Source organism: Apium graveolens, chromosome 2 (genome assembly GCF_009905375.1).
Source record: "Apium graveolens cultivar Ventura chromosome 2, ASM990537v1, whole genome shotgun sequence".
NCBI lineage: Eukaryota > Viridiplantae > Streptophyta > Magnoliopsida > Apiales > Apiaceae > Apium > Apium graveolens.
Genome location: NC_133648.1, coordinates 62,112,101 through 62,137,442, shown reverse-complemented (window position 1 = coordinate 62,137,442; position 25,342 = coordinate 62,112,101). Strand labels below are relative to the sequence as shown.

Sequence of the window (25,342 nt, the reverse complement as noted above, 5' to 3'; positions counted from 1 at the left end):
TTATCCAAAAACTCACACACAATAGACCACCCAAGAGCAAATGAGGAACCTCAAGAACTTTAAACATCCTCTTCCACTAGAAGACATGCAATTGCCTCCAGGGGAACAGTCCTTGCACCTGCAAGAAAGAAACCTGAACTGGATGACACGCAGAGATTACGGCTAGACAAAAGAATAAACAACTTAAGTTCATTAGGGTACAACAACTGCCAGGAAAGAAAACCACAGCAGATCACCCAGCGTAACTACACCCGATGATATCTGTGCCCGTGACCAACATGATGAGAACCATCAAAACCGTCCAGAGTTACTTTCCCCCTTTGAGTTTCCAACAAAAAACAAACAACAAGGGCCCGTAATCCTGCAATTATAGCATAATAAAGAAACTCTGCAAACAGGATTCCCAATATGTTGAATTAAAAATAGATCCACACGAGCTGTTCATTCTTGAACTCTAAGCCTGCCACACAATCAAATGATGGCATTGTGCAATTATTAAATAAACTAAGTATAATAGTGGGGATGAATTAGAACAATTCCTAAACAAAAGAAATATATAAATGTAACCATATACATGTGCAGTAATCGTTGAAGAATTCACCTGAAAGCACCACAGACTACCCTATTAAACATCAACAATTTTCCAACCAGAGGTAGATATTAACCCTATTATTGTATTATTGTGAAAATACAATAATACAGATAAATAGTTTCATCCTTAACCGCCAAAACCAGGCATGCACTGCACTCAAGGCCTTCACAACGGTATAAGACATGGCATCCGTATGTCATCTGTTACATTATATGTAAGATATTACTTTTAAATTTATATATTAAAACATAAACTACTGTGAATACTGGATTAAAATGTATGTAAACATTATATTGTTTGAGATACTGCTGATTTTGAAATTACCTCAAGTTCCAAAGTCTAGGAGAAGGATGTTATTGCAAAAGCCAAATCTGCAAAAACTAATAATAAGCAGTAATATATGTATTATTAATTGAAAATATCTTAAACACTTGTAGCACTTCATAAGACACCAATAACTCATAAGTCATCACATCTTAAGTAATTCAAAGTCTTAAAAACAAATGTATAATCAATAAACTGTCACATACTAAGGAAAATACTATCAAGTCCTCTAGTCGCAATTTCAAACACAATCATCAAGCATCATATCCCCTCCGACATCACTTCCACCTCCATAGTGGATTTCACTTTCATGAGATTTAGAAGGTGCTACACATTCATCCTCAACTTCTTAATCATCCATCAAATCAAAAAAGGAGGTTTAGGACACATCTGCCCATTGACGGAACTGAAGGGGGCAAGGGATGGCTTTTGTAATTCCCAGAAGGAATATATTTTTCCATTTTATGCTTATAGAATTGGAATTTTTTTCTTATAGTCCCCCAAGATCATGTATTGACAATAGCATATAGTCCCCCCAACTTTTTAATAGCATAGTTTTCTGCCTTGTCCTCAAGTACTAACTATGTTAAAAAAAAATTGCCCATCCAAAAGAATTTCCTGGTTTCATCCCTGCAGCTTCCCATATTCTTATCAGAATTATATGAGAACCAATCACCATATTTATTTCTTAAGTCTTAATTAAGAATTTAATGCTGCTGAAAAATCCCTTGACAAATGGTAATGGGACGCCAGGACGCTTATACTGAGCATTATAATCATGATGCGTTCACCAACATGATGGCATGCTGAAGAATGTTGTGAAATGAACAGAAAATTATATTGAATGAATTAACAATTTGTGTAGATAAGTTTCATATATACACCAATTGATTTAGATCTAACTAACTCTCCTAACTGACTTTCCCTCCAAATATATCCGTGTAGTTACTTTTCAACCCTTATAGCTTATTTACACTAATTACATCAATAAAGTTATCAGAAGGAACTATCAGGAGTACAACATACAAACTAAGCTTCTTTGTTTATGACTTACAAATGATTGAAATCAATAACTAACAAGCAAGAACAAATAAATTTATAACTTTCAAAGTATGCGCTTCCCATGAAATAACCAAAAAACAATTCAAAGATAACATCAAATTACTCTATCAGACTCCCGTAAATTGCAACTTTACTAATTACATGCCTATAAGAAAATGTAACAATAATAATGAACAAGGGAGAATCCCAAATATTCTGGGACTAACTCTAGGTTCTGAGTGGCTATATTTCATATGATTGTAGTCGCCCGGATTTCTACACGTCCCATTCGGAGCTGGTTCATTATTGCCGCCCGGACCTGTACCATTGAATGTATACAAGGACACAGGAATATCGTACACTCTTTGCATGTTTGGATAAAAAAGACCATAATTTCTCTCAGAAATAGGTCCATTCTTTTGATCTTCGTTAAACCGTGCAAATAGAAAGACATTAAGTGTTTGGTTGGGCCTTGTTGATTATATAGACCAGTCTAAGAGCAAGTCAGCAGTGAACACAACCAACAAGCTACAGGCGCCAAAGTTAGTTACAAACATATGACATCAAGCTGTTGTCCGCTGCTATCATCAGATACACCTCACAGTTTATATTACAGAATTCAGTTACAAAATAGAGATACATTTCGTATAGCAATGATTCCAGAAGTGTGTAGAAGATTCAATACATTAGTATATAAGAACACTCCCATTCATTCATGAAGCTTAAGTTGTAATGTTACATTGTTTTCTCAAATATAATGAATTATGTTACTGTGTTTTACACATTCTGATATGGTATCAGAGCCATTTGAGCTTTGATCTTCATCATTGCTGAGATGCGTTCATATGCTTCCGCGCTTAACAATCAAGCTTCAACCTCTGCATCAATGGCGTCTTCGTCTTCCACCGTAATCGACATTAATCATTAGTACTTTCTCAGTTCGTCAGATCATCCAGGTTTATCTCTCGTTACTGAAACTCTTACAGATCACAATTACAATCACTGGGGTAGATCTGTTAAGATAGCTTTATCTGCTAAACTCAAACTTGGATTCATTGATGGTTCACAAACTCAACCTAGTGATAATTCTGCTTTACTGCCTCTATGGAAACGTAGTAATGATCTAGTGATTTCTTGGCTTTTGAACTATGTATCTTATGATATACGTAAGAGTATTGTGTTTATGCAAACTGCTAAACAAATCTGGGATGATCTTGCGATTCGTTATGCACAAAATAATGTACCTCATTTGTTTAATCTACGTAAAGAACTGGCTTCTCTCACTCAAGGATCCAGATCTATTACTGCTTATTTTACACATTTTCGAGGATTGATGGATGAATTAGAGCATTAGCACCAATTCCTCGATGTGTGTGTGATGTGACTACTTGTGCCTATGGTGTGACACTTAAATTGATACAATATGAACAACAAATGAAGTTAAGTCAATTTCTAGTAGGGCTAAATGATCAGTTCACTGCTTCTCATGGACAAATTCTGTTAACGTCTTGATTGCATGATATTAGTCAAGCTTATGTTATGCTCTTGCAAGATGATAATCAGAGAAACAGTTCTGGAGGTTCACTCTCGTTTTCTCATGATTCTGCTGCTATGAATACTCGAGTTTCTTCAGCTAAGAAGTCCTTTGTGACTAAGAAAGATGATAAGAAAGCCTCAGATATAGTCTGTGACTATTGCAGTATGTCTGGACATTCCAGAGAAAAGTGATTTGCACTTCATGGCTATCCTCACAGGTTGTTTGGCCAGCCAAATCCAAAGATTAAGCACAATGTTAAGAAAAGTGCAGTAGCTAATGTCCAAAGTATCACTCAAACTTTGCAGCAACCTGATGTCTCCTTAGAAAAATCTGTTAATTCTCAGTTTTCTCCAACTGATCTCTCTGAATCTCAATGCCAACAGTTGATTGTTATGCTGCAAGCTAAAGTCAAGACATCTACTACTGCAACTTAGCTTGTTAATAATGCTAATCAGGTGGCAGGTAATCTTGTTTCTAATTTAGTGATGTTTGCCTGTCCTGTTTTATGTAATAGTAGTAGCACTTGGATTTTATACTCTGGTGCTACACACCATATCACACCATACTTAAACCTTGTCATGCATCCAAAATATGTGAATCATGATATACACTTACCAAATGGTGATGTTTCAAAAGTTACACATATTGGTACAATAAATCTGTCCAACAATATTCAACTCACAGATGTGCTAGTAGTACCTAGTTTTCAATGTAATTTGCTATCCATTTCTAAACTTACCAAGCACACTTCATCTGTTGTCCATTTTTCTGGTACTAAATGTTTGTTGCAGGACCCTGCTTTGATGATGGAGAAAGAGATTGGTGAGATGACAGATGGATTGTATAAACTCAACACCATAAAATTTCAAAACTCTGCGTTTTCAGCTAATTCTACTGCATGTATTTCAAAGTTTCCAGTCTGTCAGTGGCATTGGAGGCTAGATCATCCTTCTCTTAATGTTCTCAAACATGTTAAGTGTCTGCCTATTTCCAATTTAGATCTATCAGATTGTGAGATTTTTCATTTGTCTAAGCAAGTCAGATTACCATTTCCAGTTAGATAATCTAGAAGTAAGGCTTGTTTTGAGATAATTTACTGTGATGTATGGGGCCCTTACAAATATCAAACTCATGGTCATTGTAATAAATTTCTTACAATAGTGGATGATTTTTCCAAATGTACTTGGGTTTTTTTATTGTCCACTAAATCTCAGGTTCCTAACTTGATTAAAGACTTCATTTCTTATATTCATAATCAGTTTACTACTTCAGTTAAGATTGTTAGATCATACAATGGCACTAAATTTCAAAATTCTGATTTAAATCAACATCTTACTACTCTTGGCATCTTGCAACAATTCACTTGTTCTCACACACCACAACAAAATGGTATTGTACAAAGAAAACACCAACATTTGCTAAATGTTCTCAGGGCTCTTAGATTTCAGTCTAAGGTTCCTTTATCTCTGTGGGGTGACTGTATATTGACAGCCACACATCTCATTAACATGCTTCCCTCTCCTGTTCTTGCTTACAAATCCCCTTATGAAATTTTATATAAAAAAGATCCAGATTATTCATCTTTAAGGGCTTTTGGTTGTCTTTGCTATATCTTAAATCTGTACAATTCACCAGATAAATTTGCACCAAGGTCTCTTAAATGTATCTTCTTAGGCTATCCTTTTAATAAAAGGGATATATAGTTATGGAGTTAAGTACTAAAAAATGTTATAATTCTAGAGATATAGTGTTTGTTGAAGATCAATTTCCTTTTCACTCCATATTTGTTTCTTCACAGCCTTTAACTTCCACACCTCTATTTCCAGTGTCACCTTTTCATGAACTTTCTGATCAATCATTTGACATCATATCATCATTAGTTCCTCAAACATCTGATACCTCTGATAATCTTCACTCTTCTATAATTCATCAACCTTCTATACCTCATCAATCTTCTGAACCTGTAGCCACAGATTCATCTGTATCTTCTAACCCTAATATAATTCTTGAAAATTTACCTCTAGCTGTTACAAAACCTATAAGAACTAGAAATCTTCCATCCAAATTCAAAGATTATGAAGGAATGCCAGCTCAGTTTAAAAATTCATCTGTCAGCACCATCTCTGGCTCATCTCTATCTCAAACAGGTACTTATCCTATTCACAGATATCTCTCTTACCATGCTTTTACTCCTTCCTACTCCAAATTCTTGTGTGCTACTGCTGCAACACCTATACCTTATACTTACAAACAGGCTGCTACTGATGCTAACTGACTCAATGCCATGAAACTTGAGATTTCTGCTATGGAATCCAATCAAACTTGGGAATTGGTACCTAGGCCTGCTAATCAACACATTGTTGATTGTAAATGGTTGTTTAAGATTAAGTTTTTACCTGATGGAAGTGTTGACAGATACAAAGCAAGGTTGGTGGCAAAGGGGTTCACACAGACTTTTGGCTTAGATTATTTTAAAACATTTGCTCATGTTGCCAAAATGACAACAGTGAGACTTCTTATTGTTCTAGCTGCTTCTCAGAACTGGGTCGTGACTCAACTTGATGTCACCAATGCTTTTCTGTATGGTGACTTAAGTGAAGAAGTGTTTATGAGGATTCCACCTGGTTATGCTCACCTGTCTTCTCTACCAGCTGTCAATAAGATTACTGATCTATCAGGGTGGGTTTGCAAGCTCAGAAGGTGTATCTATGGGCTCAGACAAGCTCCCAGGTGCTGGTTTACTAAATTCTACAAAACATTATTACAATATGGCTTTGTTCAATGTCATGCCGATAACAGGCTGTTCACCTACAAGTCTGGCAGTTAGTTTATTGCTGTTTTAGTATATGTTGATGACATCTTAATCACTGGCACCAACAAGGAACTTATTCAGCAGATCATCAAGTATATGGCCTTTGCATTCAAAGTCAAGGATTTAGGGGCTTTAAAGTATTTTTCGGGTATTGAAGCTGCCAGGTCTTCATTTGGCATCTATTTGCACCATAGAAATACACTCTGGACATCTTATATGATACAGGTCTGTTATCTGCCAAACCATCCAAAGTGCTTATGGAACAAAATCACACCTTAAATAAAAGTTCAAGTGATTTGCTATCAGATTCTGACATTTTCTTATACAGGAGGTTAGTTGGTAGATTGATATACCTCACTATTACTAGGCCTAACCTTGCTTATTCAGTTCAGGTCCTGTCTCAATTCATTTCTAAGCCAAGGATAGATCACCTTACAGCAGCTTACAAGGTAGTAAGATATTTGAAGGGCACTGTAGGTTAAGGATTGTTTATGAATGCTAATACAGTTCCTAGGCTCACAGCTTTTTATGATTCTGACTGGGGTGGTTGCAGTAATACAAGACAGTCTCTCACTGGTTATTGTGTTATGTTTGGATCTACTATCATTTCATGGAAATGTAAGAAACAACAAAATATTTCTCGTTCCTCTGCAGAGGCTGAGTATAGGTGCATGGCTGATACCTGCTGTGAACTCACCTGGCTTCTTAATCTGTTCAAAACATTTGGATACTTTAATCTCACACCAGTTACACTCATCTATGATAGCAAGTCAGTCTTGTATATTGCATCTAATCCTGTGTTTCACGAATGTACGAAACACATTGAAATAGACTGTCATTTAGTACGTGAGAAGTTACAACTAGGAGTTATTCAGACATCTCATGTTGCCTCCTCTCTATAACCTGCATACATCTTCACCAAGTCCTTATCTTCAGCTTCTCTACAATTTCTATTGTCCAAGTTGGGTTTTTGTAATAAGTTCACTACTCCCAACTTGCGGGGGGATGTTGATTATATAGACCAGTCTAAGAGCAAGTCAGCAGTGAACACATCCAACAAGCTACAGGGGCCAAAGTTAGTTACAAACACATGACATCAAGCTGTTGTCAGCTGCTGTCATCAGATACACCTCATAGTTCATATAACAGAATTCAGTTACAAAATAGAGATACATTCTGTATAGCAATAATTCAAGAAGTGTGTAGAAGATTCAATACAGTAGTATATAAGAACACTCCCATTCATTCATGAAGCTTAAGCTGTAATGCTACATTATTTTCTCAAATATAATGAAATCTGTTACTGTGTTTTACACATTCTGATAGGCCTTAAGTGCGTGCCACCGCCTGTGAGTACTCTGCGCACCAGGTTTCCGGTATACAACGCGGCATTGGCCACTCCAGCGCCAAATTCCTTTTCCCCGCCTGTAGAAGGCCAGCCAGTTTCCGAAACTACAAATTTTATATCATGAAAATTCAAGGCATCAAGAGCTGCAAAGACAACATCAAGTTGGGCTTCGAAAAGGCTCATATAAACATTCCCATTGCCAGGATCTTTAACTCCCTTGTTGGGGCGAAGCAAAGCATAATCCAATGAGATAGTATCCTTGTTGGCTTTATAAGCGAAGAAAGGGTAGAAATTAACCATAAGATACGAACGAGTTTGATGAAGAAATTCGAGCATTGGTTCAATAACAGGCTTGATCAAGTCGGACCTAAAATTTACAGACGAGGATGGATAAATATTCTCCAAGGCACTAAAATCAAGAGGTGATGAAATTTTAAAGCAAGAGGATGGATCAAGTTTTAGCAGTGAAGAAAACATGTTTTTCATAGCTGGAACGAGATAAGGCGTGTTTTGTGGGTCCATGAACACTTCATTTCCTATAGCGATGGCTTCAATCATGGTTCTTGGATAAAATGTTACTATTCTGGCCCGCATTAGCAGCAGCAGCAGATAGTAGCTGATTAGGCATAGCAACTGTAACCTTAATGTTCGTATCAACGAAAGCAGAAACAGTAGAAGGATTAGCGTCAAAGATTTTAACACGGCTAATGCCATTGGATTTAAGAAGCTCTACAACTTGAAGAGGATCGGGAAGATCATTAGCCACTTTACCATAGTTGACACCAATGGAACCAAAATCAGAGGACACAGCTCGAAACGAGAACAAACAAAACAAACATACTAGAAATTTTAAGATTGACATTGGCAGTAGATTTGCAACAATAGTTATGGAAAAGAAATAAAAGCTAGGAAGATGGAACCAAAATCAGGTTGAACAATGTTTTGGTTTGATGCTGTTAGAATTTTAAACTCTCCACCACCTTAATAAATATTTACAGCTAGTTTTTAGTACGTGTTGAATAAAAAGCACAAAAGCTGAGGTCAAACATTCATGCATGCACCAGCTAACACTAGAAGTAAAAGATTAGTATTAAAAATAAGGCAACGGCTATTGAGTTGTAAAAGATCAAGGTTGAATCCTAGAAAAATGGCAGGCTGCTCATGTTATCTATAAGTAAAGTACAGTAGTTGTGTATGAAAAGAAGGCTAATTTGCATGTGTCTAGAAGATGAAGTAAAAGCTGCTATTAGTTACTAAGTACATGCATGCATTTTACAGTCTATATGCTAATAAATATAAATAAGTCAGTAGTCCAAATATGTGGGCTATCTTGTAGTAAATATAGGTTATGTTATCCATGACGTCTGGGTATTCAAGCCTATAAATATGGCTTTGCTAGTGTATTCCAAGTTACAACACATCAAGTGAGAAATAGCAGTGATAGTGAGAATTGTAAAGAGCTGAAGCTCCCTGAGAAAAAAAAAGGCTGTAGCCTTGTGTGTAACCAAGAAAAGTTATAGCTTATTATTATTAATATATACAAGTGTGTGTTTGGTTTATAATCAAAAATATAAATATGTGATCGAGCCCATTCACATTTTCAATAAGTGGTATCCGAGCCAAGGTTACGTTCCTAAAAATGGCGAATATGGTGCAACCCAACATTCCAAAATTGACGTCTACAAATTACGGGAATTGTATCCAAATGAAGGTGTTACTCGGTTCTTACGATAATTGGAAAATTGTCGAAAATGGGTTCAACGAGCCCGCTGATGCAGCCGCTGAAGCAGCACTTCCAAATGCCGAGAAGACGGCGTTAAAGGAGATCTTAAAAAAAGATAAAAAGGCATTGTACATAATTATTCAAGGTGTTGATGAATCAACCTTTGAAAAAATTTCCGAAGCAAAAACGGCCAAAGAAGCGTGGAAGATTTTTCAAAAATCATTCCAAGGAGTTAAAAAAGTAAAAAAGGCGCGGCTCCAGGTGCTACGCGGGGAGTTCAAAAATTTGAAGATGAAGAATTCAGAAAATATTGGTGAATTTGTTACGCATTTGAAAACGGTAACAAACAAGATGAAAAGAAACGGTGAAAGTCTCGACGATGTTCGGGTGATGTAAAAATTACTCCGTTCGTTGACAAGGAAATTTGATTACGTTGTTACTTCTATCGAGGAGTCAAATGACTTGTCCACAATTTCCATTGATGAGTTCGTAGGTTCACTTCAAGCTCAAGAGCAGCGGATGAACTAGTATGATGATGCAAGCCATTTGGAAAAGGCGTTGCAAAGTAAGGTGTCCATTGGTGACAGTTCTGGCAGTAGCAGTTCTGCACGTGGCAGGGATGGATTTAGAGGTGGCTATCATGGTGGACGAGGACGAGGAAGGTAGTCCTTCAATAGAGGCCAGAATTCTGAAGGGTATCAGCCACCTGGTCGTGGTCAAAATTTAAGAGGCCGAGGATGAGGCGAATATCAACAACGAGGTGATAAGTCTCAATATCAGTGCTATAACTGTAATAAATATGGCCATTTTAGTTATGAGTGTAGAGCACCAAAGGTAGAAGAAAGAAGTCACTTTATAGCAGTAAAAGAAGATAAAGACGTTGGCACTGCTATGTTCCTCACTTATAAAGGAGACGAGGAGAGCAAAAAGAATGTTTGGTTTCTTGACTCAGTAGCCAACAATCATATGACTGGTTAAAAAGATTTATTTACATAGATAGATGAGACCATCAGCGGAGAAGTTACTTTTGGTGACTCGTCAAAGATTCCGTTCAAAGGGAAAGGTACAATTACGATTGTGTCAAAGAATGGTGAGAAAAAAGTATATAAATGATGTTTATTATATACCTGCTTTGAAAAATAATATCATCATTCTTGGCCAACTTGTGGAGAAAGGATATAATATTCAGATGCATGATAATTCTCTAACCATCAGAAATTATGTTCGAGAATTGATCGTGAATGTAGAGATGTCAAAGAATCGCCTATTCGCACTCAATATGCAGACAAAGGTGCGGAAATGTTTGAAGTCGGTCATTAAAAATGACTCATGGTTATGGCATTTAAGATTTGGTCATCTTCGATTTTCTGGCTTGAAATTATTGTCAAAGACAAAGATGGTGGACGGCTTGCCAGAAATCAATGAACCAGAAAATTTGTGTGAAGCATGTGTCAAGGGGAAACAACACAGACAAAGTTTTCCCATTGGAAAATCATGGGGAGCCAGGAGGCCATTAGAGATAGTTCACACAGATATAGCTGGTCCGTTTGATATTCCATCCCTAGGAGGTAATAAGTATTACCTAACATTTATTGATGATTTTAGCAGGAAAAGTTGGGTGTATATCATCAAAGAAAAATCGGAGGCACTTGATAAATTCAAGGAGTTCAAAGCACTTGCAGAAAAATAAAGCGACCAATATTTGAAGATACTCAGATCAGACAGAGGAGGCGAGTATACTTCAAACTTGTTTAAAAGTTTTTGCAGAGCACATGGCATAAATCATCAGTTGACAACGAAATATACTCCTCAACAAAATGGCGTTACAGAAAGGAAGAACCGCATAATTATTGACATGGCAAGGAGTATGGTGAAAGCAAAGCACTTGCCAAGAACTTTCTGGGCGGAAGCTGTTCTATGTGCAGTTTATTTGTTGAATCATTGTCCAACAAAAAGTGTCAGAAACAAAACTCCAAATGAAGCATGGAGCGGGAGCAAACCATCAGTTGGACATCTCATAATTTTTTGGTGTATTGCTTATGCCCACGTTCCCGATCAGAAAAGGAAGAAGCTGGATGATAAAGGCGAGAAATGCATCTTTACCGGATATGACAAAAGAAACAAGGCGTATAGACTCTACAATCCCTTAACGAAGAAATTAATCATTTCTCGAGATGTTGAGTTCAATGAATCAGAATACTGGAGATGGAGCGAGGAAGAAAGAAAAGTTGCTAGCTTATTCTTTAATGGTGATGATGATGACGGTGACAACCCCAATAATAAAGATGACGGAGATGATGATCAAACTCCTCCACCAAGTCCAAATCAACAAACTCCTGGATCGACACCATCCGTGGGAGGAAGCAGCAGTTCAGGGGGAGCACCACGAAAGATGCGGAGTCTGGATAATATCTATGAAGAAACAAGTTTGGTACAAACAACCTTTGATTATTCTCTATTTTGTTTAATGGCTGAATGTTATCCAGTTATATTTGAAGAAGCTTCTGAAGAAAGCAAATGGAACAAAGCCATGGATGAAGAAATTGGCGCAATTAAAAAAAATGATACATGGGAGCTCACAGATCTTCCAGAAGGACATAAAGCAATTGGCGTCAAGTGGGTCTACAAGACCAAGACGAATCAGGATGGAGAAGTGGAGAAATATAAAGAGAGGCTAGTGGCTAAAGGCTACAAGCAGCGATGTGGCATTGACTATGATGAGGTGTTTGCTCCAATTGCACGAGTTGACACCATCAGACTTCTTACAGCAATTTCCGCTCAAAATTAATGGAAGATTTTTCAAATGGACGTGAAGTCGGCATTTCTAAATGGTTATGTCGAAGAAGAAGTCTACATTGAACAACCTCCAGGATATGTTCAGAAAGGCCAGGATGATAAAGTCTACTGGCTAAAAAAATCTTTATACGGCCTTAAACAGGCACCGAGAGCGGGGAACACAAGGGTTGATGAGTATTTTCACGAAAATGGTTTTGTGAAGAGTCCATATGAGCATGCTCTCTACACGAAAACAAATTCAGGGGGAGATATTATGATCATTGGCTTATACGTGGATGATATAATCTTTACTGGAAACAATCCTGGTATGTTTGATGATTTTAAGAAAGTTATGACTAATGAATATGAGATGACATATATTGGTCAAATGTCATACTTTCTTGGAGTCGAGGTGAAGCAAAGCAAAGATGGGATTTTTATGTCTCGGAAAAAATATGCGGAGCAGATTTTGAAGAAGTTTAGAATGGAGGAATGCAAGTCAGTGAGCACACCAGAAGAATCGAGCATAAAGCTCAGAGTTGATTCAACAAGGGAGTCGGTAAATCCGACGTTGTTCAAAAGTTTGGTTGGAAGTCTGAGGTACCTAACTTTTACTCGTCCAGATATAATGTATGTAATTGGATTGGTTAGTAGGTACATGGAGAAACCAAAACAAGATCACTTCATGGTAACTAAAAGAATTTTGAAATACATTAAAGGTACACTTGATCATGGATTATTTTATTCTCATTCTCAATATGCAAAATTAGTTGGATACTCAAACAGTGATTATGGTGATGATTTGGATGACGGGAAAAGCACTTCGGGATATGCTTTTCATATCGGTTCAGGGATATTTTCATGGTCCTCAAAGAAGCAACAAACAGTTGCTCTCTCAATATGTGAGGCAGAATACATCGCAGCAGCAGCGTGCGCATGTCAGGCTATGTGGCTAGGCTACATATTGGGCGAGTTAAATCTTGTAGCGGAAGGTCCGATTAAAATTTACGTGGATAATAAATCTGCTATTTCCCTCGCAAAAAATCCAGTGTCGCACAGTCGGAACAAGCGCATCAATATAAAATATCATTTTATTCGAGAACAGGTGAACGAGAAAATTGTGGAGCTGGTACACTGCAGGACAGAAGAAAATTTAGCGGATATTTTCACTAAGCCGTTGAAGCCGGACGTGTTTGGAAAAATAAAAAATAAGCTCGGAATGCAAAGTCGAGTTTGAGGGGGAGTGTTAGAATTTCAAACTCTCCACCACCTTAATAAATATTTACATCTAGTTTTTAGTACGTGTTGAATAAAAAGCACAGAAGCTGAGGTCAAACATTCATGCATGCACCAGCTAACACTAAAAGTAAAAGATTAGTAATAAAAATAAGGCAACAACTGTTGAGTTGTAAAAGATCAAGGTTGAGTCCTAGAAAAATGGTAGGCTGCTCATGTTATCTACAAGTGAAGTACAGTAGTTGTGTATGAAAAGAAGACTAATTTGCATGTTGTTAGATATATTTGAGATGTCATATCTAATATGTTTCATGTTTAGTTTTCAGATCTTAACAAACAGAAAATATCAGTACTTACTGGAATCAGTACTTACTGGAAGTCAGAACTTAAGGATATTAGAACTTAGATTATCAGAAGATAAATATCAGAAGATGGATATCAGAACTTAAGTACAGGAGGACTAACAGTTAAGGAAGGAAACTGATTTACAGGAAAGAAGATCGAGACTAATACAAAAGAAGATATGCATGGAAAGAGTTAGAGGACTGAAAGAATAGTATAAGATATCTGATTGATATATTTTAGGAGACAGAATTATATTCCATATCAATTAGAAGTTATCTTGTAACTGTGTACTATATAAACACAGACATAGGTTTACACTATATGTGTTATCATTATCGGGAAGATCATACATTGTAACCTAACAACTCTCGTGATATTTGTTCATCACTGAGAGAGAACAGTTCCATTGTAACAGAGTTTATTATATCGAATATATCTGTTTACTGTTACTTGTGTTCGAAATTGATTTGATTGTATTCTACACTGTATTCAACCCCCTTCTATAGTGGTGTGTGACCTAACAATTGGTATCAGAGCTTATCTGTTAACACACATACAGTAAAGATCCAAACAATCATGTCTGAAGAAGCAGAAAATCCAACCAAGCCCACCAAAACTGAAGAATCTAAAAACACTCAAATCCACAGTCGATATGAGACTATTAGGGTCCCCATACTGAGATCTTCTGAGTATCCCATATGGAAAGTGAAGATGGCTATGTTTCTGGAAGCTACTGATCCAGAATACCTTGACAGAATTAATGAAGGACCGCATAAGCCAACCAAGCTCTCTGTTGTAGTTGCAGATCAGCCAGCAAAGACCATACCAAAGGAGAAAAGTGAGTATACAGCTGGAGATATCTCATCCATTGCCAATGATGCAAAGGTAAGGCATTTGCTGCATAGTGCCATTGATAATGTCATGTCAAACAGGGTAATTCATTGCAAGACTGCAAAGGAGATATGGGATGCTTTGGAGACAAGATGCCAGGGAACTGATGCAATCAAGAAGAACATGAGGACTATACTCACTCAAGAGTATGAGCACTTTGACTCAAAAGCTGATGAGTCATTAACTGACTTATATGACAGGTTTGTCAAACTCTTGAATGATCTGTCACTGGTAGACAAGGAATATGATCTTGAAGATTCAAATCTAAAATTCCTTTTAGCTCTTCCTGAAAGTTGGGACTTGAAGTCTACTACTATAAGAGACAACTATGCTCTGGATGAAACTACTCTTGATGAAATTTATGGTATGCTCAAGACTTATGAACTTGAAATGGATCAAAGAAGCAAGAAAAATGGGAGAAAGTCAAGGACAGTTGCTCTTAAGGATGAGGAGGAATTCCCCAAAGTGGTTGTCTCAAAGAAAGGCAAAGGAAAAGCTTTCATCACAAAGTCTGATTCAGAATCATCAAGTTCTGATGATGATGATTCATAAAAATGAAAGTTTACCTGAAATAGATGCTGATGAAGAGATGATGAAATTGTGTGCTCTTATGGTGAAGGGTATCACAAAGATAGCCTACAAGAAATTCAGAAGGGGAGAGAAGTTTTTAAAGAAAGGTGGAAGTACTGATAAGAAAGGTTTCAGAAAATCTGAAGGCAAAGGTGCAAAGTCTGACAGAGGAGATAACTCAAATATCAAATGCTACAATTGTGGTGAAAAAGGATACATATCTCTTGACTGCAAGAAAGGAAAGAGTGACAAAGGCAGGGCACTTGTCACAAAGAAGAAAAGCTGGACAAACTATTCAGATTCTGAAGATGAGGTGAATTATGCTTTAATGGCAAATGCTGATGGCAGCCCTGGAACTGCTGAATTAAAGGTACCTCAAAAAACTTATGCCTTTCATACTGATGATATTACTAAGTTGAGATTATATCTTAAAACCATGTTTATTAGCCACAGAGATCAAACTTTAACATGTGAAAGATTAACTTCTGAAAATCTTACTTTTAAGAAAAGGAATGATTATTTAGAAAAAGAGTTAGTTATGTTCCATCAAACTCAGAAAGAAAGAGATGATGCTTTTTATGTTAGAGATGAATTGCTAAAATTGAATAAATCTCTAAAAACTGAGTTAGAAAAAGAAAAAGAAATTATCAGGACTTGGACTAACTCTGGCAGAACAACTCAGAATTTATTAAGTAGTGGAAACTGGAAAGAGGGCTTAGGTTATGGAGATGATAAAAGTGAAAAAGGAACTGAAAAAATTGAGCCAATTATTGTTAAACAAACTGTTAAGCCAAAGGTAAATCCTGTTAAGTTTGTAGCTAAAACTGTAAAGTCTGATTCTGAAAAGATGAAAGAGTTTATGACAGAAGTTAAGGAGAAGTCAACTTCTGACAAATTAGAATAGGATAAACCAGCTGAGGTCAACATAGGTTTAATGACAAAGAAGCAGCTTAAGCATAAGCTGAAAGAAATAAGTAATGTCAACAAGGTTAAGGCAGCTAGGAAAAATAGTAATGGAAAGGAAGGTGTGAATAAAAGTAATAATTATATGTCTGTTCCTAATGCTACTAGAAAGAAATGTTATAACTGTGGAAACTCTAACCATCTTGCTTCTTTTTACAGGAAGAATAAGAATATAAACTCTTTACCTCCTAAGTCAGGAGTTAAGAGTCATTCTGTTAGGTTGAAGCCACAAAATCCTTGTATTCATTGTGGAAGTATATGTCATTCCATTTATACTTTTAAGGAATATCATAGTTTATACTATGATTATTATCAAATAAAACCTTCTTTGAAGAAAGTTGCTTTAATTCTTTCTAGTGTAAAGTCTGATGCAAAGTCTGATATAAGTTCTGATAAACAACATGTTAGCATAAACTCTGATATTAAATCCGCTGCAAATGCTAACTGTGGCGCCCTCCAAACCTGGGTCAGAAGTTTGGGGTCCACACTCACACCTTATTTATAACCTGCTTATAACAATAATAAAGATAATAATAATATATGCAGTGACCCAATTTACCAACTACCACGGACCGCAACAGGTTAAAGTATGCACACAAGCCAAACACACTAATATATTACAAACCGTTCAAATCCCAATCATTCAAACTCAAACTGAGTATTAAACTTTATTATAACTTTTACAAACTTAAATTATTCCAAAAGAAGCCTACTAGCTCAGCTTTCTCAACCTGAACCCCTAGCTCTCGCGCTGGACTGGGGATCCTCGTTACCAACTGGTTCCTTTTTAACTGGAAAGAATATAAACAACATCGCACAAATGAGCTAACTAGCTCAGCAAGTCACAATGACAAAACTGAGAATAATGATCATCAAGAGAACATGATTATGATATCAAGTGAATAATGGATTATGATTTAGAATTGGATATTATACTTTTAATTTAAAAACCAAGGTTAGGCTGCTGATCAGTCACGCACTAACCCCGAGCAAGGCACACAACATTGCTCTAATTACTGGATACAAGGCACACATTGGCCTAACTTGACCATTATATGGTCTGACCACGAATCTGGTCCACAATTTTATAAAAACAATCCAATTCTAACATAATAACAGTATAAGCAATAATAAACAATAACCAGAATCATTAACAACAATGAGTGTTTAACAATGAAAGGGTTTCAATCCTTGTAAGGATCAATAAGATAATTTAAAAGCTTGGATGCTGGTATTGAAAGAATTGGATAACAAATGAATCAACATTTCAGGGTTTCAAAGATTTGGGCTTTCAAAGCATAGGATACAATGTTTGAGTATATAAGTAATATAGTTCGGTGTTTGGGATTTTGTTTGCATGTATTTGTGAAGCAGTATCATATACTTGAGGTTCGTGTTTGGGTATATAACAATCAATGGTCTAGAAAGAATAAGATTCATGGCTCAAGAACAATGACAGGAATCAGAGTTTGGGTTTCAGCGCTTCAAAGCACTTGCAATATCAACAAGACTATCAAATACCACAATATCTCAAGAAAGTTCAGAACACTTGCCTGGTATTAGCTTACTACACTGCACTCGCTTCCAATCACAACCGTCTTACTCCTCAACTACCTGTTTCCCTTTCCTACGCCTTGCCTCTTCTGCTCACATATCATAAGCATCTATCAATAATCGACTCATAGAGTTCTATTCAACACATACTTCTATCTACCCTTCGTTTTACCCAAATCCGATTAACGGATTGAAAGTTATGCAATAATCAAGTAAACACCGAATATATAGACCGATAGTCAATCAACCAGTCACGTATATCACATAATACATCACGTAATCAATGATATATCATTTATAAAGAAGTCTCGGGTCATAAATAGGCTTTCTGGTATTTAAAAAAAATTTTAAAACATTTTTCGGAATTAAAACGGGTCGTTGGATCAATTTTGGAATAATAAACAGGGTTCGGTTGGCCAATTCTGGCTCCGAAACAATTTTATAATAATTATCGAGCCTTGGAAATAAATTAGAATAATATTTTAAAGCTCGAAACTATTTTTCCAAATTTTTAAACCATTTTTAAATATTTAAATCTAATTAAATAATTAACTAAAATCAATTGATAATTAATTAAATCAATTAATCAATTAATTTTCGAATTAATTGACCAATTAATCAATTAAAAATTAACTGAAATTAATTAACTAATTAATTCAGATTTATTTTTGAATTAAAAATAATTTTTGGAATTAAAATAATAATTTTTTAGAATTTTCAGAAATTAAAATCGAATTTTTATAATAAAAATAAATAGGAAATATGATTTTTAAATATTCTTAAAACAGGAATCCTATTTTTGCAATTTCTGGAAAGTTCAGGGACCTAACTTCATCATTTCCAAAAGTACAAGGACCAAACTGCAATTTTGCAGTCCAGTCGCCGGAAAACGTCGAGGTTGGCCGGAGAACTCGACTCCGGCATCCTCCCACCACCACAAGCTCCAGATCAATAATACACAACACCAGGAATCTATATCTGCAATCAAAATTCATCAATAACCCCAGACTTGGCCGGAATTTGATCAAGAAACTCGCCGGTTTCCGGTGGGTTCGACGTAAACTTCAAAACACAACTCCCTTCTCTACAGACCTCGTTGATTCATGAATCAATTACGACTAGATTGCAAATTTCACAGAGAACACAATCCACTATATCACAACATCAATCTATTCCAGAATAAGAAACCCCCAAATTTCAATTAAGAACATTCATACGGCTTATAAACCCTAATTTTGAAATTCGAAAATCAAACTCAAATTTGAACATGTTATTGAACTCCAAATCAGACGTATAATATATCAAAATCATCAGGAAAACAAGCTCTATAACATGCAATCATCAAATCATACAAACAATCATCCGAACAAAAATTCATATTTTTAATAAATTTAATTTGAAAATAAATAAAATTATAGAAAATAAACCTTGATTTTTGCAGTAAAACGAAGCTTAGAATCTGGTAGAACACTTCAAATCCTTCGTTTTGGTTACTCAAGCTTTGAAAACACAGATCGGTAACGCCTTCGTTTTGCTGTTTGATTCTTAGAACAGTTTATGTAATTAGGGTTTTTCTCTGAAAATTATAAAATTAACTATCTGCAAATGATTTTGATAAGAAATAAAATACGGTAAAAGGCTATTTATAATTACAGAAAATTAGTATCCCGTTGGATCATTCCGGATATAAAACGGTACGTTTATTTATAAAAACTGATCCAAACGGTATCGGTTTTCGGGATAATTATCCGAACCAGTACAATTTGTACTGCGGTCTTGGTCTCAGCGCCTGCTTACACGTACTACGAAGTGATAATTGGGATAGTTTAATAAAAAGCTCCCGTTTATCGAAAATACGGGTTTTATTGATTTACCGAAATGAATATTGTATCGAAAATGTTGCGCCGGGACCCGCGCAGAACAAACCGTACGCCGGATCGAAAAAGTCGAAACATGGAATATGCTCAGAATATTACAATTAGGTTAGGAAGGAGTTCTCGGAAGAGTTTCGGGTTCCAAAAACGTAACAACGGGTCACGTCGGTTGGTTCCCGTTTTTATAAAATAGATTTTAAATACCCGGAAAAAGATTTTATAAATTTCATATGATTCTTATAAATTCATAAATCATCATAAAAATAATTAGGAAGATATGACAATTATCTATATTTTATTTTGGACATATAAAATTAAAATACTCAATTAATATTATTTTTGAATATCCAAGTACAGATAACACTTAACAATTAATTCACATAATAGATACTGAACACAGATAAAAATTATTTAATAGCAAAAATAATTACACAATATATCCCGGATATTACATCCCTCCCCCCTTAAAAGGATTCCGTCCTCAGAATCTCCTAAGAAAACAAATGAGGGTACTTTTCTCTTATATCATTTTCTAACTCCCAGGTTGACTCTTCAACCTTTGGGTTTCTCCACAATACTCTTAGTAGCTTTACCACTTTATTTCTCAATACTTTCTCTCTCTCCTCTAGAATCTCTATCGGACTCTCTACATATGACAAATCTGCCTTAAGCTCTATTGGCTCATATTCTATTACATGCCTGGAGTCTGGATTATATTTCTTGAGCATCGATACGTGAAAAACATTGTGAATGTGCTCCATGTGCGGTGGTAACGCCAACTCGTAAGCTACTTTGCCAACGCGCTTTAGGATCTCAAAAGGTCCGACATATCTTGGGCTTAGCTTCCCTTTCTTTCCAAACCTCATTAGTCCTTTCCATGGTGATACTTTCAATAATACCAAGCTTTCTTCTTCAAATTCCATATATTTCCTTGACTGGTCTGCGTATTTCCTCTGACGATCTTGTGCAGCTATCAATCTTTTCTGGATAATTTCAACAATTTCCTTTGTCTGCTGTACCAGTTCAGGTCCAAGTATCTTGCGTTGTCCTACTTCGTCCCAATATATTGAAGATCTACATTTGCGTCCATAAAGGGCTTCATAGGGTGGCATCCCAATGCTGGCATGATAACTGTTGTTGTAAGCAAACTGTACCAGAGGTAAATGTTCGTCCCAACTTCCTTTGAAATCAATAGCACAAACACGTAACATGTCCTCGATTGTCTGGATCGTTCTTTCACTTTGGCCATCCGTTTGGGGGTGATAGGCCGTACTCATATTCAGTCTTGTTCCCAAACATTCTTGAAAACTCTTCCAAAATCTTGAATTAAACCTTGGATCTCGATCAGATACAATAGACACAGGAACTCCATGACGAACTACAATTTCCTTCAGGTACATATGGACTAACTTATCGAGCGAAAATCTTTCATTTATAGGCAGAAAATGAGCTGACTTGGTAAGTCTATCCACTATAACCCAAATGGCATCATGATTAGCCCTTATCCTTGGTAATCCAACTATGAAATCCATGGCAATATGTTCCCACTTCAACTCTGGAATCTCCAATGGCTGTAACAATCCACTTGGTCTCTGATGCTCTGCTTTAACTCTCTGACAGGTATAACATTTTCTAATCCATTCCACAATTTCCCTCTTCATGTCTGGCCACCAATAATTCTTCTTTAAATCTCTGTACATTTTGGTACTCACTGGATGGATAGAATATCTTGAACTATGTGCCTCTTGTAAAATTTCATTTTTCAGCTCCGTCACTGGTGGAATCCAAATCCTTGAAGAAAACCTAAGAATACCTTGATCATCCTTCTGCGTGCATAATTCCTCACCTACCAAATGATTTATATCTTGATCCATTACATTTTCCTGACACTTCTTTATTTTTTCCAACAACTCCGGCTGGAAAGTCATACTGTATACTTTTGCTTCATCAGGCTTGTGAACTCTAATCTCCAATTCCAATTTCTGAAATTCCTTATATATATCTTCAGGTACTGATAACACATTCAACCTTTCCTTCCGACTCAATGCGTCTGCCACAACGTTCGCCTTACCGGGATGATAATTAATCGAACAGTCGTAATCCTTGATCAATTCTAACCATCTCCTTTGCCTCATATTAAGTTCCTTCTGTGTGAATATGTATTTTAAGCTTTTGTGATCCGTGAAAATCTCACACTTTTCTCCATATAAATAATGTCTCCAAATCTTTAAAGCGAAAACTATGGCTGCTAGCTCCAAATCATGAGTAGTATACTTTTGTTCGTGTGGTTTCAATTGCCTTGACGCATACACAATCACCTTTTCGTGCTGCATTAAAACACATCCGAGACCTTTGTGAGAAGCATCGCTATAAATTATGAAATTCCCTTGATCGTCTGGAAGTGATAAAATAAGTGCCGTGATTAATCTCCGCTTCAACTCCTGAAAACTTTCTTCGCACTTGTCATTCCATATAAACTTTTCATTCTTTCGTGTAAGCTTTGTCAATGGTGTTGCAATCCTTGAGAAATTCTGAACGAATCGTCGATAATATCCCGCCAATCCCAAGAAAGTTCTTACCTCAGTGGGTGTTCTCGGTCTCTCCCAATTCGTAATTGCCTCGATCTTTGCCGGGTCCACTTTGATCCCTTCGTTGCTGACTATGTGTCCTAAGAACTGAACTTCCTGTAGCCAAAACTCACACTTCGAGAATTTAGCGTATAGTTTCTTTTTCCTTAAAATCTCCAAAGCCGTTCTCACATGTTCCGCATGATCCTCTTCCGTTTTTGAATAAATTAAAATATCATATATAAACACAATAACAAACTTATCCAAATACTCCTTGAAAATTCTGTTCATCGGGTTCATAAACGCTGCCGGGGCATTGGTCAATCCAAAAGACATCACTAAAACTCGTAATGTCCATACCTTGTTCTGAAAACTGTCTTTGGTATATCTTCTGGCTTGATCTTCAGTTGATGATATCCCGATCTTAAATTAATTTTGGAGAAGTACTTGGCTCAACAGATCATCGATTCTGGGTAACATATACTTGTTCTTGATTGTCAGCTTGTTGAGCTCCCTATAGTCGATGCACAGTCTCATGCTTCCATCTTTCTTCTTGACAAATAATACCGGGGCTCCCCACGGGGATATACTAGGTCTGATTACTCCTTTCTCTAACAATTCCTACAATTGCTTCGCTAGCTCTTTCATCTCAACAGGCGCCATTCTGTACGGGGCCTTGGATACTGGTTCTGTTCCCGGTGCTAAGTCGATCGCAAATTCAATTTCTCTATCTGGAGGAAGTCCTGGTAATTCGTCGGGAAATACGTCTGGAAATTCATTCACAACTGGAATATCTTCAAATGTTGCTGGCTTTTGACTTCTGTCGATCACATATGCTACGAAATGCTCGCATCCTTGCCGTAATAACTTCTTGGCTGGAATCATCGTTAAGAACTTTTTTACTTGTTTCTGACCTTTGAACGTTACTATCCTTTCGTCTGGCGTTTTCACCATTACCTTCTTATTTCGACAATCTATCTGGGCATCGTGCTTAGATAACCAATCCATCCCTAATATAACATCAAATTCTCCTAACTTAAATGGTATCAAATCTACACAAAATTTACTACCAGAGATCTCAATCTCACAATTCCCACAAACTTGGTTAACAGTTACACGTTCTTGATTTGCTAATTCCACAGTCATTATTTCATTTAAACACTAAACTGGACAATTTAACTTACTAACAAAATCTTGTGAAACAAACGATCGAGTTGCTCCCGAATATTAACGCTTTGGCATATAAAGAATTCACATTAAGCATACCTGCCACGACATCCGTATCCTGAATAGCATCCTTCACATACATATCAAAAACACTAGCCCTTGGAGTCTCATTCACTGTTGGGGTAGATCCCATAATCCTCAATGCATTACTGGTTGGGGCCGGTGTCTTGCAATCCCTGGCCATATGTCCTGGCTTTCCACATTTAAAGCACATAAATCCAATGGCTGGAACCTTTACTGCTGGATTCCAGATAGGCTGATCTTTATTTGCTGGCTCTCTTGCTGGCTGATTTCGGCACTCCCTCGAATACTGCCCTTTTTGGTTGCATTTGAAACATACCACATTCAACTTATTACAAACTCCTCCATGCTTCTTCCCACATACTTGACAATCCGGAAAAGTTAGTCTCAACTGACTTGGCTGATTTGTATTAACTGGACGGTTGCTCTGGCCTCCGTCTCCTGCATTCTGTCTACTGAAATTAAAATTTCTCCCTGGCTGAAACTTACCCTTCTTAAAATTTGGAAACTTCCCTGTTTGTGGCTGACCCTCACTTCCCTCAACTTTCCTTTTCTTGCTTTCCTTTTCCTTCTGGAACATCTCACTCTCTGTCTCTGCGATCATAGCCTTCTGCACTACTCCTGCATAGGTATCCAATTCAAAAATGGCTACCTTCCCTCTGATCCATGGTTTCAAACCTTGCTGAAATCTTTTAGCTTTCTTCTCGTCAGTATCCATATACGATGGTACATACCTTGACAATTCCTCAAACTTACCCTCATAATCTGTTACCGACATGTTCCCTTGCTTTAATTCTGAAAAACTTCAGCTCCATTTGATCCTGAACAAACTGAGGAAAATACTTTTCTAAAAAGAATTCCTTAAACCTTTCCCAAGTAATAACATCTGTGCCTTCCAATGTCTTCACCATTTCCCACCAATAGGTGGCCTCATTCTTCAGATAGTAACTTGCAAACTCAACCTTCTGTTCTTCCTTTACTTTCACTAAGGCAAATGCCTTCTCTATTTCCTTTAACAAAACATTTGCTTAAATTGGCTCTAAGGAACCCTTGAATTCTGGTGGGTTTACTACCTGAAAAGTTTTAAAAGTTACCTGGGGGTTGGTCTGTCTTTGTTGTTGTTGTTGTGCCAGGTGAACTGTTTGTTGGGCCAAAATTTGAAGAATCTGGGCTATTGCTGGGTCCATGGGTCCTGGGTTCACATTTGGATTCGTATCATCTTGGTTGTTATTGTTGTTGGTTTCTTCATTCTGGGTGTTGGTGCGGGTATTTCTTCTGGGAGGCATTTTCTGTAAAGAATCAATCAACTTATTTAGCTTTTGAATCAATCTTTTGCATAAAAGAACAGTTTTGCAAAACATAAATATCTCTTTTTGAAAATAGTTGTAACTAAGTAAATTGCATGCTTCTTTACAGAATATAAACAGTTATGGAAAACAGGGTACATGGTATCACAGGGTATAACTGGTGCAATAAATAAGGTAAGGTATAACAGGTGCAATAAAGTAAATGTTAGTGCTGGAAAGGAAAAAGGTACTGATATATATAGATCAAAAGTTTTAGGTAGTACAAGCGTAAAGACGCTTCGGAAGTAAAAGCGAAAAGGGTACAACAACCTACTCACTAGTCAACATAGCTAGTCTATAAATACAACTCAAAAGTCTACTGATACACACTACACACTACTGTACATACTACATAACCATAACAACACTGCTCGACATCTTCATCTCTGAATCTCTGGCTCATGGCAAATCTGGACCTCCTATCTCCTCAAGCTCATCTAGAACCCACTTAGCCCACTCCACTAGGAAATCAGGGGTGATGTCCTCATATGTAGCCTCAGCAATCCTCACAGCAGCTGCTCTACGAAATGCCTGGAGCCTCTCTCTAAGTCGCCTCTCACCACTCCCCACCTCTCTGGTACGCATAATATGTAGTA

The 25,342-nt window shown here is 36.8% G+C and overlaps 1 protein-coding gene and 1 pseudogene across 1 annotated transcript; one reads left to right on the top strand and one right to left on the bottom strand.

The window, feature by feature from the left end:
- Window positions 1–245: 245 nt before the first annotated feature.
- On the bottom strand, window positions 246–8,516 carry LOC141690154 (glucan endo-1,3-beta-glucosidase-like; annotated as a pseudogene).
- A 777-nt stretch (window positions 8,517–9,293) lies between these two features.
- On the top strand, window positions 9,294–11,067 carry LOC141690146 (uncharacterized). Its single transcript, XM_074494807.1, has 5 exons — window positions 9,294–9,769; window positions 9,965–10,039; window positions 10,190–10,310; window positions 10,374–10,478; window positions 10,663–11,067. Exons 1-5 carry the CDS (start codon window positions 9,294–9,296, stop codon window positions 11,065–11,067), a joined length of 1,182 nt encoding a protein of 393 aa, XP_074350908.1.
- The last annotated feature ends 14,275 nt before the right edge of the window (window positions 11,068–25,342 follow it).